General features: G+C 42.9%; 1 protein-coding gene across 1 annotated transcript in view; it reads left to right on the top strand.

Annotated features, from left to right (window-relative positions):
• The first annotated feature begins 752 nt into the window (after nucleotides 1-752).
• The window catches only part of EGFR (epidermal growth factor receptor), a 45,823-nt gene continuing 33,523 nt past the window's right edge, over nucleotides 753-13,052 (top strand). Inside the window, exons 1-9 of the mRNA XM_026075289.1 lie at nucleotides 753-899; nucleotides 2,493-2,679; nucleotides 3,599-3,733; nucleotides 5,544-5,612; nucleotides 8,649-8,767; nucleotides 10,238-10,379; nucleotides 11,269-11,385; nucleotides 11,958-12,084; nucleotides 12,185-12,258. Of these exons, the coding sequence (XP_025931074.1) occupies nucleotides 819-899; nucleotides 2,493-2,679; nucleotides 3,599-3,733; nucleotides 5,544-5,612; nucleotides 8,649-8,767; nucleotides 10,238-10,379; nucleotides 11,269-11,385; nucleotides 11,958-12,084; nucleotides 12,185-12,258 (1,051 nt within the window). The 5' untranslated portion in view covers nucleotides 753-818. The remainder of the gene's footprint in view (nucleotides 900-2,492; nucleotides 2,680-3,598; nucleotides 3,734-5,543; nucleotides 5,613-8,648; nucleotides 8,768-10,237; nucleotides 10,380-11,268; nucleotides 11,386-11,957; nucleotides 12,085-12,184; nucleotides 12,259-13,052) is intronic.

The raw sequence follows: 13,052 nt of genomic DNA, 5'->3' as shown, positions 1-13,052 counted from the left end.
AGAGTAATAGAGTTTCAGATGGGGGCTAATTTTTCCATCCTGCCGTTGTAAATATTTGTACTCTTCAGGGTGCTCCATGTGGGACCACTTTATTCCCCACTTACGAAGCAGGCTTCGGTGGATTTATATGCCAAAGCTGAGGAGATCTCTTGAGTCTACCATACTACCATATGTCAGAGCAGCAAGAGATGTGAGAGCCCTGGAGGTTCAGTTTGCTCTTCAATCCCAGACCTGTAGCCTGTGGGGACTGGAAGGAAAAAAACCCTTCTCCTCTCCCTCCCACCTGCTGGCCTTCCCTGCAGACCTGAGGCCACTGAACTGTCGTAAACGGCTCCTCAGGGAAATCCGTAACATCTGTAGCCATCACCTTGCAGAGCAGGGTACTGCTCTGAATAGCATTTGATGGCACTGTATCAGTGCCCTCTCCTCAGAGTTTGAGTTGTGCTTGTGGTAGAGCAAAACTAGTGCTGCTTACAGATGAAAGCCTCGTCTTGTTTTTTTTGTTTTTTTTTTTTTTAATGTCAGAAAGTGAAGGAGGGTTGTTCCAGCTATTTCTGTGCCTGGGAAATATTGGGTACTCCCTACTCTATTGCCATTGGGGTGATGCAGCATAGAGACAGTGCTGTTTCTTACAGCAGTCTGTGCTGATGCTTCACTTACGATGATGCCTATGAAGATGGATGGACAAGTGTTTACTCTGTACTTATTCTTGCTTTCCTTCATGAAGCTTTCTTCTCTTCTCCACAGTTTGTCAAGGGACAAATAACAAGCTGACGCAGCTGGGTCATGTGGAAGACCATTTCACCAGCCTGCAGAGGATGTATAACAACTGCGAGGTGGTACTGAGCAACCTAGAGATTACATATGTAGAGCACAATCGTGATCTCTCTTTCCTGAAGGTTAGTGTTTTTGAACAGTGTGAATTCTCCTGCTAAAGGAATCTTAATTCATTTTTGAATGCAAAGAATCATCTGTGTATAAAATTCTATGGAAAGCAGACATGCTTTCCAAAAGCATAGTTAGATATTGTAAGTTTGAGAAATCACAGATTGCAATTTCAATATACCTGTCAGCTCCAGGATATGCTGAACTCAAAAATAATAAATCATGTTCTTTAAGAAATAGCTTCTGAAGTCCCTACTAACCTGTGTTGGCTGCCATGCAGACATGCTTCTTCCTTTTTGCAATTATTACCTGCGTATCCCGTTGCCTCACTCCTCAGAGGGCAAAAGGCTTTGTCATAATGTTGGCCAGAGCAAATCGCAAACTGGGTGGCAAACCACTGATGGCAGTTTTTGAAGCGCAGAGGCCCTTGCCCTCCAAACTGCAACTCGTTCTCTTGCCGTGGTGGTGTGTGACATGTTTAAAAGAGGGTATTTCAAATGCACTGCTTTTGGTGTGCCTAGTTGTCAGATTACAAGGTTTTCAAAGAAAGAGACAGGAGAGGAGAAAGCATTTTTCACATGGTAAGTGTATATCTGGTGTAAAGAGCTCTTGTACAGCAGATGTGAATAAACAGGCTAGTCCTCTGAATCTGGAGGAATAATCTCATCATATGACCTTTCCTATTCAGGGAATAAAGAGAGGGGAAAAGGCATGTCATTATAGTAGCAAGCAAGAACATCAGGAGAGAGTGCAGTTTCAGACATATGAGTTATAAATATATTGGTATTGCCATTTTTCTCTCCAAGCGTAACTTGACCATGGAACTCGTGTCCCCAAGAATGTAACAGATCTCCTGAAAAATCACTGGTAGTCTACAGAGAATGGAAGAATAGTCTACGTGGTAGTTTGAGGATTTTTCACTTACAGTGATTTTTGTAGCAGGTAGAAATGCATACATTTCACAATACTAGGCAAGCACTGATTAATGAGTTCATCTATATCCAAGAGCAATGCCTCACTTGTCTTCTAACTGTTTATTACTAAAGCGAGAGACTGTTACCTGATCTCACCCTCTGCTGAGATTGGTAGATCCAGTAGGAAGGGGCATAGAAGAGAGAGTGCATGAGCCTCAACCGGATGAAGTCCCTGTGCTGCAAACGGTTGGGAGAATACTCAGGGGAAGTATCATACAGGGTTGCCACATGTACATGCTTGCCCTGTTCCTGTGCTTCCCCTAGGCATTCGCTCATGCCCTCTCTTGGAGACAAAATACAGTTAGCTACGCCTTTGGCAATGACCCTGTGGTAGCTGCTCTCAGATTCAGTTTATACCTTCTCAGACAGCAAAGTCTATCAAATGCAAAATACAAGTAAGCATGAAGCTGGGTTTCCTTTGTGCTGTTTTTCACATAGTCCCTGTGGCTCTCTGATTATATTTTGCTTGATTTTTCTTTTCATGGGATTACATGATTTGTTGTTCCTTAAAATTGAAAAGTGCTGGAATGGGTGGTGGTAGGGCTGGAAGACAACTATGTCAAGAAGAGCAAAGCCTGGTTTGTAGCAGAGTACTATGAATTAAGCATCTTGTTTTTTCTGTTGTTCCTTCAGACCATACAGGAGGTTGCAGGCTATGTGCTCATTGCACTTAATATGGTGGACGTAATTCCCCTAGAAAATCTTCAGATCATCCGAGGCAATGTGCTTTATGACAACTCTTATGCTCTGGCAGTTTTATCCAACTACCACGTGAATAAAACTCAAGGACTCCGAGAACTGCCAATGAGACATCTATCAGGTGAGAGAGGACAAGAGGTGGAGGTACCTGTAAAGTAAACTTCAACTGTTAGATTATTGGTAGCAAGATCCTGTTGAAGATCTTCTCCCAAAGGCATATGCTGTCAGATCCTGCTTTAAAAGCAATGATCTGAGCATAATTTCCAAGTTTTCTACTTGCTTTCCTGCTAGCTAGCCGTCCTCAAAAGGTGAATAAAGTTCCTAATTTTCCATTGGAAAAAGGTCCAGAAAATCCAAGGTATCAACAGGGCAGTGAGATTTATTTGGGTGTTCCAAAATGACAAAGAATCAGTCAACATTCTTGGACATATTTGCCACTTGTTATTTTGCATTATTTTATTACAGTGCATATGCTTCATTATTTTCTATTAAATACCAGTGAGAGTTGTTACTATGAGAAGGGCTGCAGAGCCAGGGTCTCACAGGGTCTCTGGCTGATGGGCTGTGGCCATACAAACCATCAGTGCCCATACATGCCCACATCACCCTCTGCCAGAGGTCACAACACATGTAGCAGAGGCAGCAAAACTGGCCGTATGTCCAGTCTTCTGCCACCCCAGTTCACCCGGGCTTGGTAGCTTCACACATGGAGAAGAGAGCATTTGCACTAGGAAGCAGGATGGTGAGCTGAAGTGGGTAAGCACAAACTCCCTTCTGCCATCTCTGCCAAGGGCAATGGCCTCAGGAGGTGGTGCCAGGCAAAACATAGATTTAGTGGCATCCTACAGCAGCCAATTCTCCAGAACCGATTTGTCTGAGTCTGGTGTTAGTTATGCCTTCAGGTGTCCTGGTGCCTTGCACATTGTCCTTTTCTGCATAGTGTGACCGGGACGAAGAGATCTGTGTTTTATTTCCCTTTAAATGAGAGAGAAGACTTGCGCAGTTTGCTTTGCTTATTAATTTTTTTCCTTCCACCATAGAAATTCTCAATGGAGGTGTTAAAATCAGCAACAACCCAAAATTATGCAACATGGACACTGTCCTGTGGAATGACATCATTGACACAAATAAAAAGCCTCTCACAGTGCTTGATTTTGCAAGGAACCTGTCTTCTTGTAAGTATTAATTTACCAAAATGCTATGTGCTTCAGAATAGAGTATGCACAACCCATCTTTTATGCTGTGGGTTCGAAGTCTACCAATTCTTGCATGCATGAGTGTCAATCCCTGTTGTAAGGGAAATCATTTTCACCACTGACATAAGATGTAATTTTTCATCACAGTTGGGTCCTTGCTCATAGTTCAGCCAAGATCTCAAGAAAGCTTTCCTTGGTTTCAGAAAGTCCCTTATGTATGTGTTTCTTCCAGGACAGTGACACAACTCAGAATGAAGTGTACCTATTTCTTTTCCAGTAATTTTAAATTTACAGGGTAAGAGTCCGGGACTCATGGATGTCCTGTGGTGCTTAAGCTCCTGTTTGTGCTAAGGCCCAAGTTGCTTCATGTGAGGGCTGTGAAACTGCAGTATTTCAGGCTGCACAGACAGGCCTTGCAAAAATAATCATCACAGTCAGATAAATATGATGCTTTAGATCACCAGGGAGATGAGGATGTATTTAAAAGTTTATGTAACTTATCTCCATGCTTAGAGCAGGCTCAAGCTATTACTTCTAGTCGCTTGTAAAATCCCCAGTCATTTCACGGAAAGGAGAGTTTATTTTCATTTCTGAGCATTTCATTTCTGGTGCTATAAATTGGCGGAAAGCATATTTTCTTTATCTTCTTCCAGTTGTGTAATTGCCTGAGAGCTAATAGCCAACTTCTGTCTTGACATATATTCCGTGGAACCCTAGTATAATCAAGGGCTTGCAGGCAATACAAGTCAGCATAGCAGTCTGGCTCTAAACACCATAGAAATGTTAACCTTTAACTTTTAAAATTAAAAAAAAAAAAAGTTCTTTGGTCCCATACCAAATCAGTCAGCTGTTGGACAAGCACTGGCATTTATTCAGCTATCTGAAGGGTGGTGAGGGGGAGGGAGAATCACGTGTGATTAGCAGGAGGAAACACTCTAAGAGGAAGTGCTTCTTAAGTGTAGTGAATTACAGATTAGTCTGTTTAGACAGCCATTTACGTTTTTAATAATGATCCTGTAATCTGAAATGAGTCGTTTCTCTGGGGTTTTACTTGTCACTAAGAAACAACAACAACAACAACAACAAAAGGAAACGAGCGTGCGCGAGAGGGAAGAGGAAGGAGGGAGGGATGGCAAAGGACTGATGGGCGAAGAGAGACCTGTGCTGAACTTTAAAGGTCACGTCAGGCGCTCATCCTGCTGCATCTCCATTGATTGTCCGTCTGCTCTGTAGTGCTGTGCTGAGCAGGAATTCTGGCTGAGGGCAGGAGCAGGGCACAAAGCAGACAAGTCAAATTACCCTGTGGTCAGGATAACTGCCAGTTGCCCGCGAATCCCGTTGGTTTTGCTTTCTTTTTAGAAGCACTTTGTTCAGAAATGTTGATTTTCGTATGGCCTATAACAAGTAGCTGACAGGGGCCCCATCGCAAGCCAGTTGTGACTTGCCATTTTGTGCAAATCCAAGCAGCGAGGCCAGTCGGCCAGTTGCTGAGATTCCAGCTCCTAGCAGAAATATGTCCATTTTATAAGCTTGATTTGCTGTGTATTCGGCTTGCTTGCTGCAAGACGTGGGGAGCTGCACGTAGGAAACTAATGATAAAAGAAGGGCGAGGGTTTGATGTCCTGCTCTCCAAATTTATGAGTACCAGCATACAGGTGCTTCCTTTGCTGTTTTACTGAGACTAACAGCTCAGACTTTCTTTTCGACAGCTCTGAGGCATGTTGATGGCGTTGTAGTCCGGGATTTCATTGACAAACGTTTTTATAAAAACTCCACTCTCATGTTTTAGGTCCAAAATGTCATCCAAACTGTACAGAGGATCACTGCTGGGGCCCTGGTGAAGAGAACTGCCAGACATGTAAGCCTACAGATCAATTAAACAATATCTTGGATGCTACAAACCAAAACATACTAATTTGCTACTTACCAAATAATTTACCTGTCAAGTGAGAAGTAGGGACACATGTTTTACGCTTGTCCTTTGCTGCATCCTGCTGTGCGGAGGCTCCTCAAAGCCTGCTATAGACATATGTGGCCTGCTTCCCCTGCATGACAAATGGCAACCAAGTCTGAAGCTCACCCCTGGTACCGTGTGCATGCCCACGTGGGCTTCCCTGGTGCAAGAGCGCGGTGGCAGGGATGAAAGCTGTGCCAGCTCCTCCAGAGCAGCTCTGCTACTGCAGGACAAGCCTCTGAGCGATTTGCCTTGGGTCTCGGTTTCCCTGCAGATGCGGTGTTTCGCCAGCGCTGCAGAGACTGCAGCTGTTTCCTGAATTGAAAGCTTTTGTCTGCCTCCCTCAACTTTCCCCCCTCTGAACTTGAGAACATATGTACTTTTAAGTTAGTTTACCATATAAAGAGGTAATGCAGTAGCCGCACGGTGAATTGTTTGCATTGCTGCTGTTTCCAGCAGAGAGCCTCTGCAGGCTATTTAACAATACTTTTAATTGATAAAAGAAGTAACAACATAGCCTGATTTTTGTTGGTTTTAATTCCTCTTTTTGGCATCCCCGTAGGTTTCTATTATAAACACGAACTGTCACCGTCATATGGCTAATAAGACCTCACTGTACTCAGAAGACCTTTTGAAGGCTCTGAGAAAATGAATAGCCATTTTACAGTCTTTGTAAATGGAGCCTTTTGGGATTAGGAGGTTGTTCAGTTTTGTAGCATGTACTTTACTATAAAATTTTGCATTTAGGATGCTCACCTGATACTAAGAGAGCATTCAGAGATGCTTTAGGTTTCGCAAGGCTTTACTTCTCCTTAAGGAAAGGTTGAGGAGGAACACCACCTCACATTTTCTGATACTTCATTATTTTCTTTTTTTATAATAAATGGGAAAATGCATTGTTTCTGATCCTTGTTTCCTACCAGTTTTGTGTGAGTGTAACTCTGTAAAGAGTGGACTGCTGGTCCACGCTTACACAAATGAAAGCAACGTCGTCTCTTAGGTTTTCCATTGTAAATAATTATTAAAGCCTGTAAGTCTTATACAGCTTCCAGATCTTAAGGAAAAAATGAATGTATCTCCTCTCCCTCTTCATTTACTACGAGCTTTGGTTTTTCCCAGTTGGCTCTGCAGATTCGTTCAGCAGTTGCCAAGCGCGCTGAGCTCCCTTCGAGGTGGACAGTGGTTGCACACACAAAGCTCTTTCTAGGTTGATCCCCACTGCTGACACTGCACAGCTGTCCCATGGGCCTGTGAAACTCCAGGTCTCAATCCTGTGTTCAGGCCCTTCAGCATTTACAAACTTTCTTTGCCTTCAAGAGTATTATTTGGAGTGCCTAAAACAAAACCATTTGCCAGCTCTGGCTCTCCTCTTAAAACATTTAAGAATCCAGCCAACTGCAAATGTATCCCACATTTCCATACATGGGAAAGTTTGATGTGATATATATCTGTTTCTCCTTGAAGGAACTTGGGATATTCTGTATGAAATATAAACATTTTCCGTGATATATGTTTCCAGCAGGAAGCTTTAGTCAGTTGCTATCAAAGTGATGAGCTGTTTTACTCCCCTGCTGATGCTTATGAAAAAATAATATCAAAATGCTGTTCATGTAGAACAATGTGCCTTTTATTCCCGTTTCTGGTTCAATGGAGGAGCTGTTATCAGAGAGGCTAATGCATATTGTGGAGATAATCTGTTTCCTTAAAACTGCAGTATCTTGCTTACAGGCCTACAAGAAAAATGAAATAATACAGCTTGGATACATAAGTGTGTAATGGAAAAGGATAGGAAATGTGATTTAAAAAAAGAGCACTGTTGTATCCTCTGTAAACAGGTTACATTTTCTGATAATTCTCTGTTAATTAACAACGATCTGTTTCTGAGTTGCAGTAATTCTTGATGATATTGTAACTCGTTTGTGCCCAACTGGGAATTTGATAGCAGTTATCATAGGGTGCATCCAAAATGCTCGGAGTGCTATAATGCAGCGGATTAGCATTCCGGTTCCCCTGACCAACTGTTCAGGCACCGATCGTCAGAGCTTGCAGGACAGTAATTTTTTTGTTGAGAACACACAGTCTGACTTTGGCCTGTGATACAAACACATGCTAGCCATTAATTTCTGTTTTTTTTAAATTCTTCTGATTATTATATTCAAATTCAGATGATTTTGTTTCTAACCAAAATCTTGCGAGCAGTTTTTGCTTTCCTGCAAAAAACTGATTCAGGGCCAGTTTTTCCTTGGAATTGCATTGGTGCAAACCACATGGGAGTTGAGTAACAAAGATAAAATTTGGCCAAGGAATTGAAGCCTAAATAAAAATAATACACTAAGCATATGAAATTAGTTTGCTGAGTGGGTCCCTTCTGTCTGCAAATTTCAGAAATAATCTTAGTTTACTGAAGGGATCCTAACGTCACACCAACTATGTACTATTTCCTGTTATAGTCCAGAGTCCTGGCAGTTCTCCTGTCATGTTGTTTTTCCCAAAGCTAGCACCAATAATAGCAGATTCTCTCAATAAAACGGAGCCAAATCCTGCTGTACTACCCAGCTGTAAAGTGCAGCCACTCCATAGAGTTTTTGTGAGTTTAGGCCTTGATGCCACAGGCACCTGACTGCTCTCGCTAAACAGCGGGTGATCTGCTGTCTGGGACCAAAGTGCTTAGCACCTGGCTAGATTTGAGCTTTTATCCCCAGGCCATTAACTGACCGCAGCACCTTGTCTCTCAGACACCCCTAGGAGAAGTCTCAGCTGCTCACACCGGGCCTCACCCTCCCCTAACTTTGGCCTGATCATGGGGACAGAATACTCCATCCCATGGAGAAACTCTAGCACATATTATGTAGCAGGCATTTCTCCATATTGTTGATCTCATTGTAGCAAACACAGTTTAGAAGTACTCTAATTCCTGTTTTTTTCCCCTCTATCTTTCAGTAACAAAAGTCATCTGTGCCCAGCAGTGTTCTGGCCGGTGCAGGGGAAAGGTGCCCAGTGACTGCTGTCACAACCAGTGTGCTGCTGGGTGTACGGGACCTCGGGAAAGCGACTGTCTGGTAATGACACTACAACAGTTTGCTTAAAGCCATGGCCCAACAAGGCAGACTTTCAGCTGGATGCCCTGTAACCTTCTTTTATCTGAGAAGGCTGTCGAGAGATGCTAACCAGGAGAACCTCACGTTGCAATGGGAACAACCAGGGATTCCCCATGCGCTGTAGCGAGTGTGTGGTCAACAGTAGGGGCGAGGACCAAATTTTACATCACTCTTAGCTGATCTTTACTAATTCTCCAGGTGGACACTCCTAACACATGCCAAATCGGCATTAGTGCCTTTGAAAGCCAAGAGAGCTCCAAGTGTCCACATGAGAAGTTATTGCAGAGCAGCTAAGTGTTTACTGTGGATCAGCTTCCCTGTGTGCACAGCTCCTGAGATCCTCAGCTGCTGTCAAGACTCAGTACTTTTCCATGCCCGCGCTGCTTTGCCATGCGTTCCTTATGCTCCTCAATAATAATCTTAGATTACTGAAACAAAAACTTGTAGAGGGAATTAAATATGATGGCTCTTCACCTTTTTTGCATTTCATTCAACTTTGAACATGAAATCAAGACTTCCCTTTCTGATTGTCACTTGCCCCAACAACACTGTTTTGGAGGATCCTGGTGCTGAGGCGGTGGAGTGGGGCGGAGCAAATGGAGGGTTTGGTTTTTTTAGGAAAAAATTCCATTGCTTTTGAGGGTTTTGGTACACACTGTGTTTTTAACTCCTCCCCACCTTTACACTATACTTCTTTCTGAATTAAGTGACATTTGAGTAATTGCCACAGAAACAGTACAGTTTGTGTTTTGTTGTTGCTATCTGCATTCCTGGCTGTATTCCTTATAAACTGCATAGCTAGAATGCTCTTACTGGCTCTCAGAAAAAACAGTTATTCTCTCTCATCTGGAAAGCCAGGGAAGAATAAAGGGAGAAACATAGAACAATTATTAATTTAATGCAGGATTAGGTTGGAAGAACCAACATGTCCTTCATAAATACCTGCTAAATTGTTCATTACCTTCAGCCAAATATAATGGTTTCAGTTTAATGCCTAGCCACAAATGTCAGTAATTGGCAGGAAAGAACTTGATTTATGTTATTAAAAAGCGGCTGGCCAAGAAAACTGCCATTTGTCTTGATCTGGTTACTGCTTGTAGGGGAAATTCTTCTTTCTGAGGCATGCAGATTCACCCCTGTTCCCATGTGAATCCCAGCAGCTCTCCTCCAGAGTGCCAAGGTTTCTTCTTCAGATCAAGAAAACCTCATGTTCGCTCTTTTTTCAAATATCAAAGTAGATTGCCCAACCTGATGCAACTTTCCACCTTTCAAGCACAAGGGACCAACCCTGCTAGTGCTCATGGTTTCCATTAGAGCTAAGTGTGAACCAAAGCAGCCAGTAAGAGTGTTTTTAAAGAGCTAATATAAAACCGTTGTAGGTTTTTTTTTAAATAGGAGATAGTTTAATGAACATGTATTGTTCAATGACAGGCATGTCGCAAGTTTCGGGATGATGCCACCTGCAAGGACACGTGTCCCCCATTAGTCCTCTATAACCCCACCACCTATCAGATGGATGTCAACCCTGACGGAAAATACAGCTTTGGAGCCACGTGCGTGAGGGAATGTCCTCGTAAGTTCATTTTGACTTGCAGCTGCTGGGGGAGATGGCGGGTTTGAGGGAGGTGGGCAAGGGAACTGTCTGTGTCATCTCCCTGCTTTACATCCAAGTGCAGGAGCACTTTCTTGATCTTCCCAGCTGCAGTGGAAACTGGGAACACATGACAAAAGAGAGAGAATGGCTGATAAAGAAGACAGCCTCTTAAAACTTTCTGCATTCATCACCTTCCCTGATTTTTAACAATTAAGTTTTGACTTTGAAAGATGTTCTCTTAATGGGGAGAAAAGCATCTTGTGAGAATTGGCAGAACAATGGCAAAACAAGCCATATAGGATCAATTCTCTGGATAATTAAAGCAGTATCAACTCTTAACTGGTTCTTAATGGGGACTCAGGAACTTACTGTTTTAAACAATCCCTCTCAGGTTTTATGATCATTGCCTCCCCCAGAGATGCTTGCTTTGTCTTTTATGCTATTCCACATTGATGGTCTTTTTCAACACCAAGACTTATATGTAAGAGAGAGTTCACCATATAGAACTGGTGTCCCTTTCTGAGCTTCACTGTTGCCCTTCTTGGGCCTTTGGCCTGGAAGAATGAGTAACGATTAGGAATCAGAAAGTGCCGGGTATTGACCTGGATTATGGCAGCGCTGCATGGTCTGTTTTTGGCAATGTTGCTTTACCCTTTTGGTCAGTTCCCCTCTCGGTAAAACACTGAAAACAATGTACGTCTATCTACCTTCAAAGGATGTCATGAGAGTTAATAATTAATGCATGTGCTTTGCCTAAGTATTCCAAAAGGTCAAAAGCCTTTTTTTTCCTTCTAGCATTTAAGTGTCTGTGCAGCCCCCAGTGCATCCCCCTGATATTTCAATGCCCTTGTCATCCTTGTTTTTCCAGACAACTATGTGGTGACAGACCATGGCTCCTGCGTTCGCTCGTGTAATACTGATACTTATGAAGTGGAAGAAAATGGTGTTCGGAAGTGTAAAAAATGTGATGGATTATGCAGCAAAGGTATAAAAAGCATGGAATAAAATAGTAAGGCTTTGAACCAGAAGGTAATTTATTAGAAAAAATACAGGGAGTGCTCACCTTAATTTAGATCTCAACGTGCAAATTCAATATAAATATCCGTTGATAGTTTGGAGGTCAAGACAAGTAGTTTGATCAGGAATCCATGGCTCTGGAGCACGCTCTCAAACTGGGATACTCTGCAAGTGCACTAGGTAAACTCTGCTTCCTGTGGACGTAAGGCTTGCACATCAGCCTTCTCCTTAGTTTGTCCTTTCCAGGATCTCCTCAATGGGAATAAAATGAAAATGGAACAGAGAGAAGTGTGTGTGAAAGAGCCTGTGTGCTGAGGTGCTAGGATCAATGCTGCACAACTAGGCAAGCAGGAAGCATTTATCCTTTGGTGCTTTTGGATATGCAAAAGTAGACAAAAGATCTATGAAACTGATTTTACAGTGGTAGGTTTGACCATATGGGAATGCTTTCTGGACTAATATAATTTTTTTGTTTGTTCCCTCACATGTGATCATGCTTAACTCTTCTCCCCCTTGACTTCTGTGTTTCCATTTTACCAGTGTGCAATGGCATTGGAATCGGCGAGCTTAAAGGGATTCTTTCCATAAATGCCACAAACATCGACTCTTTCAAAAACTGTACTAAGATCAATGGGGACGTCAGTATTCTCCCAGTCGCGTTTCTAGGGTGAGTTGCCCGCTGATCTTTCAGCGTTAGAGGAGGGGGGGCTAGGGAGAAGTTCAAGCTGACCCTTTCTTCTTCCAATTCCTCCTTCTGTTTGTTTCAGTGATGCCTTCACACAGACGCAACCTCTTGACCCTAAGAAACTGGATGTCTTCAAAACAGTCAAAGAAATATCAGGTCAGCAATATGTTTTAAGCATGAGATGTTATCTGATTTGTACTGCCAAAAACACCAAGGGAGACGAGGAAATTCTTTCAAGCTTGTAAAGAGAAGTGCGAGGAAATAGCTTCTGCCCCTGAGCTCATACGGGTCACTTTTCACAAAGGTGATCAGTAGAGTTTCGCTAGCTTTATGCCCACATAACTCATCCTGGCCTCTTATCCAAGGTGTGTGGTTTTGCCAGACCATCCCTTCTGCTGAATTGTCAGCCCTAGTGAAGAGTAAAAGCAGAAAAGATACTCAGCCACCCAAGAAGTATGTGATGATGCAGAGGTGTGCCACTCTGGCTAAAAAAAACCAAGTGTGTTTCTATTTGTGGAAAACCTTTTAGCAGTTCCTTAGGGAAGCGTGATCAGTGGCTTGGTTCATCCTGGTAGAGACACCCTCTCCAGCCTGGAGAGCTGTTCCCTGGAATGAATGCAGGCTCTGAAAGCGTGAAGTGGTCAGCAGGGTGCTCGGCTTTGGTCTTGCACAAGCATCAATTAAAAGTAATTGTGTTCAGTCAAAGAAGTACATTCCATTATGAAAGCAGTGTAGTATCAGAGCTGGGCCCACAGACGTGTTGCCAGTTCCCCTTTTCTTTCTTTCTTTCTCTCTTTTATCTCTCTGGCTACCTTAAGGGTAGCAATGTCTAACCTCAGAACTTCATCTAGCAGAATACAGTTTTCCAAATTCCTTTCCTCCACCTGAACGCCTCATCTGAGCAGGGATATCTGCTTGTCTTAGCAGATACTCTCCGATCTGCTGTCTGT

The sequence above is a fragment of the Apteryx rowi genome, unplaced genomic scaffold (assembly GCF_003343035.1).
Source record: "Apteryx rowi isolate R43461 unplaced genomic scaffold, aptRow1 scaffold_400, whole genome shotgun sequence".
Classification (NCBI taxonomy): Eukaryota; Metazoa; Chordata; class Aves; order Apterygiformes; family Apterygidae; genus Apteryx; species Apteryx rowi.
The sequence above is the reverse complement of the archived record's forward strand: the minus strand, read 5'-3'. Positions and strand labels throughout refer to the sequence as shown.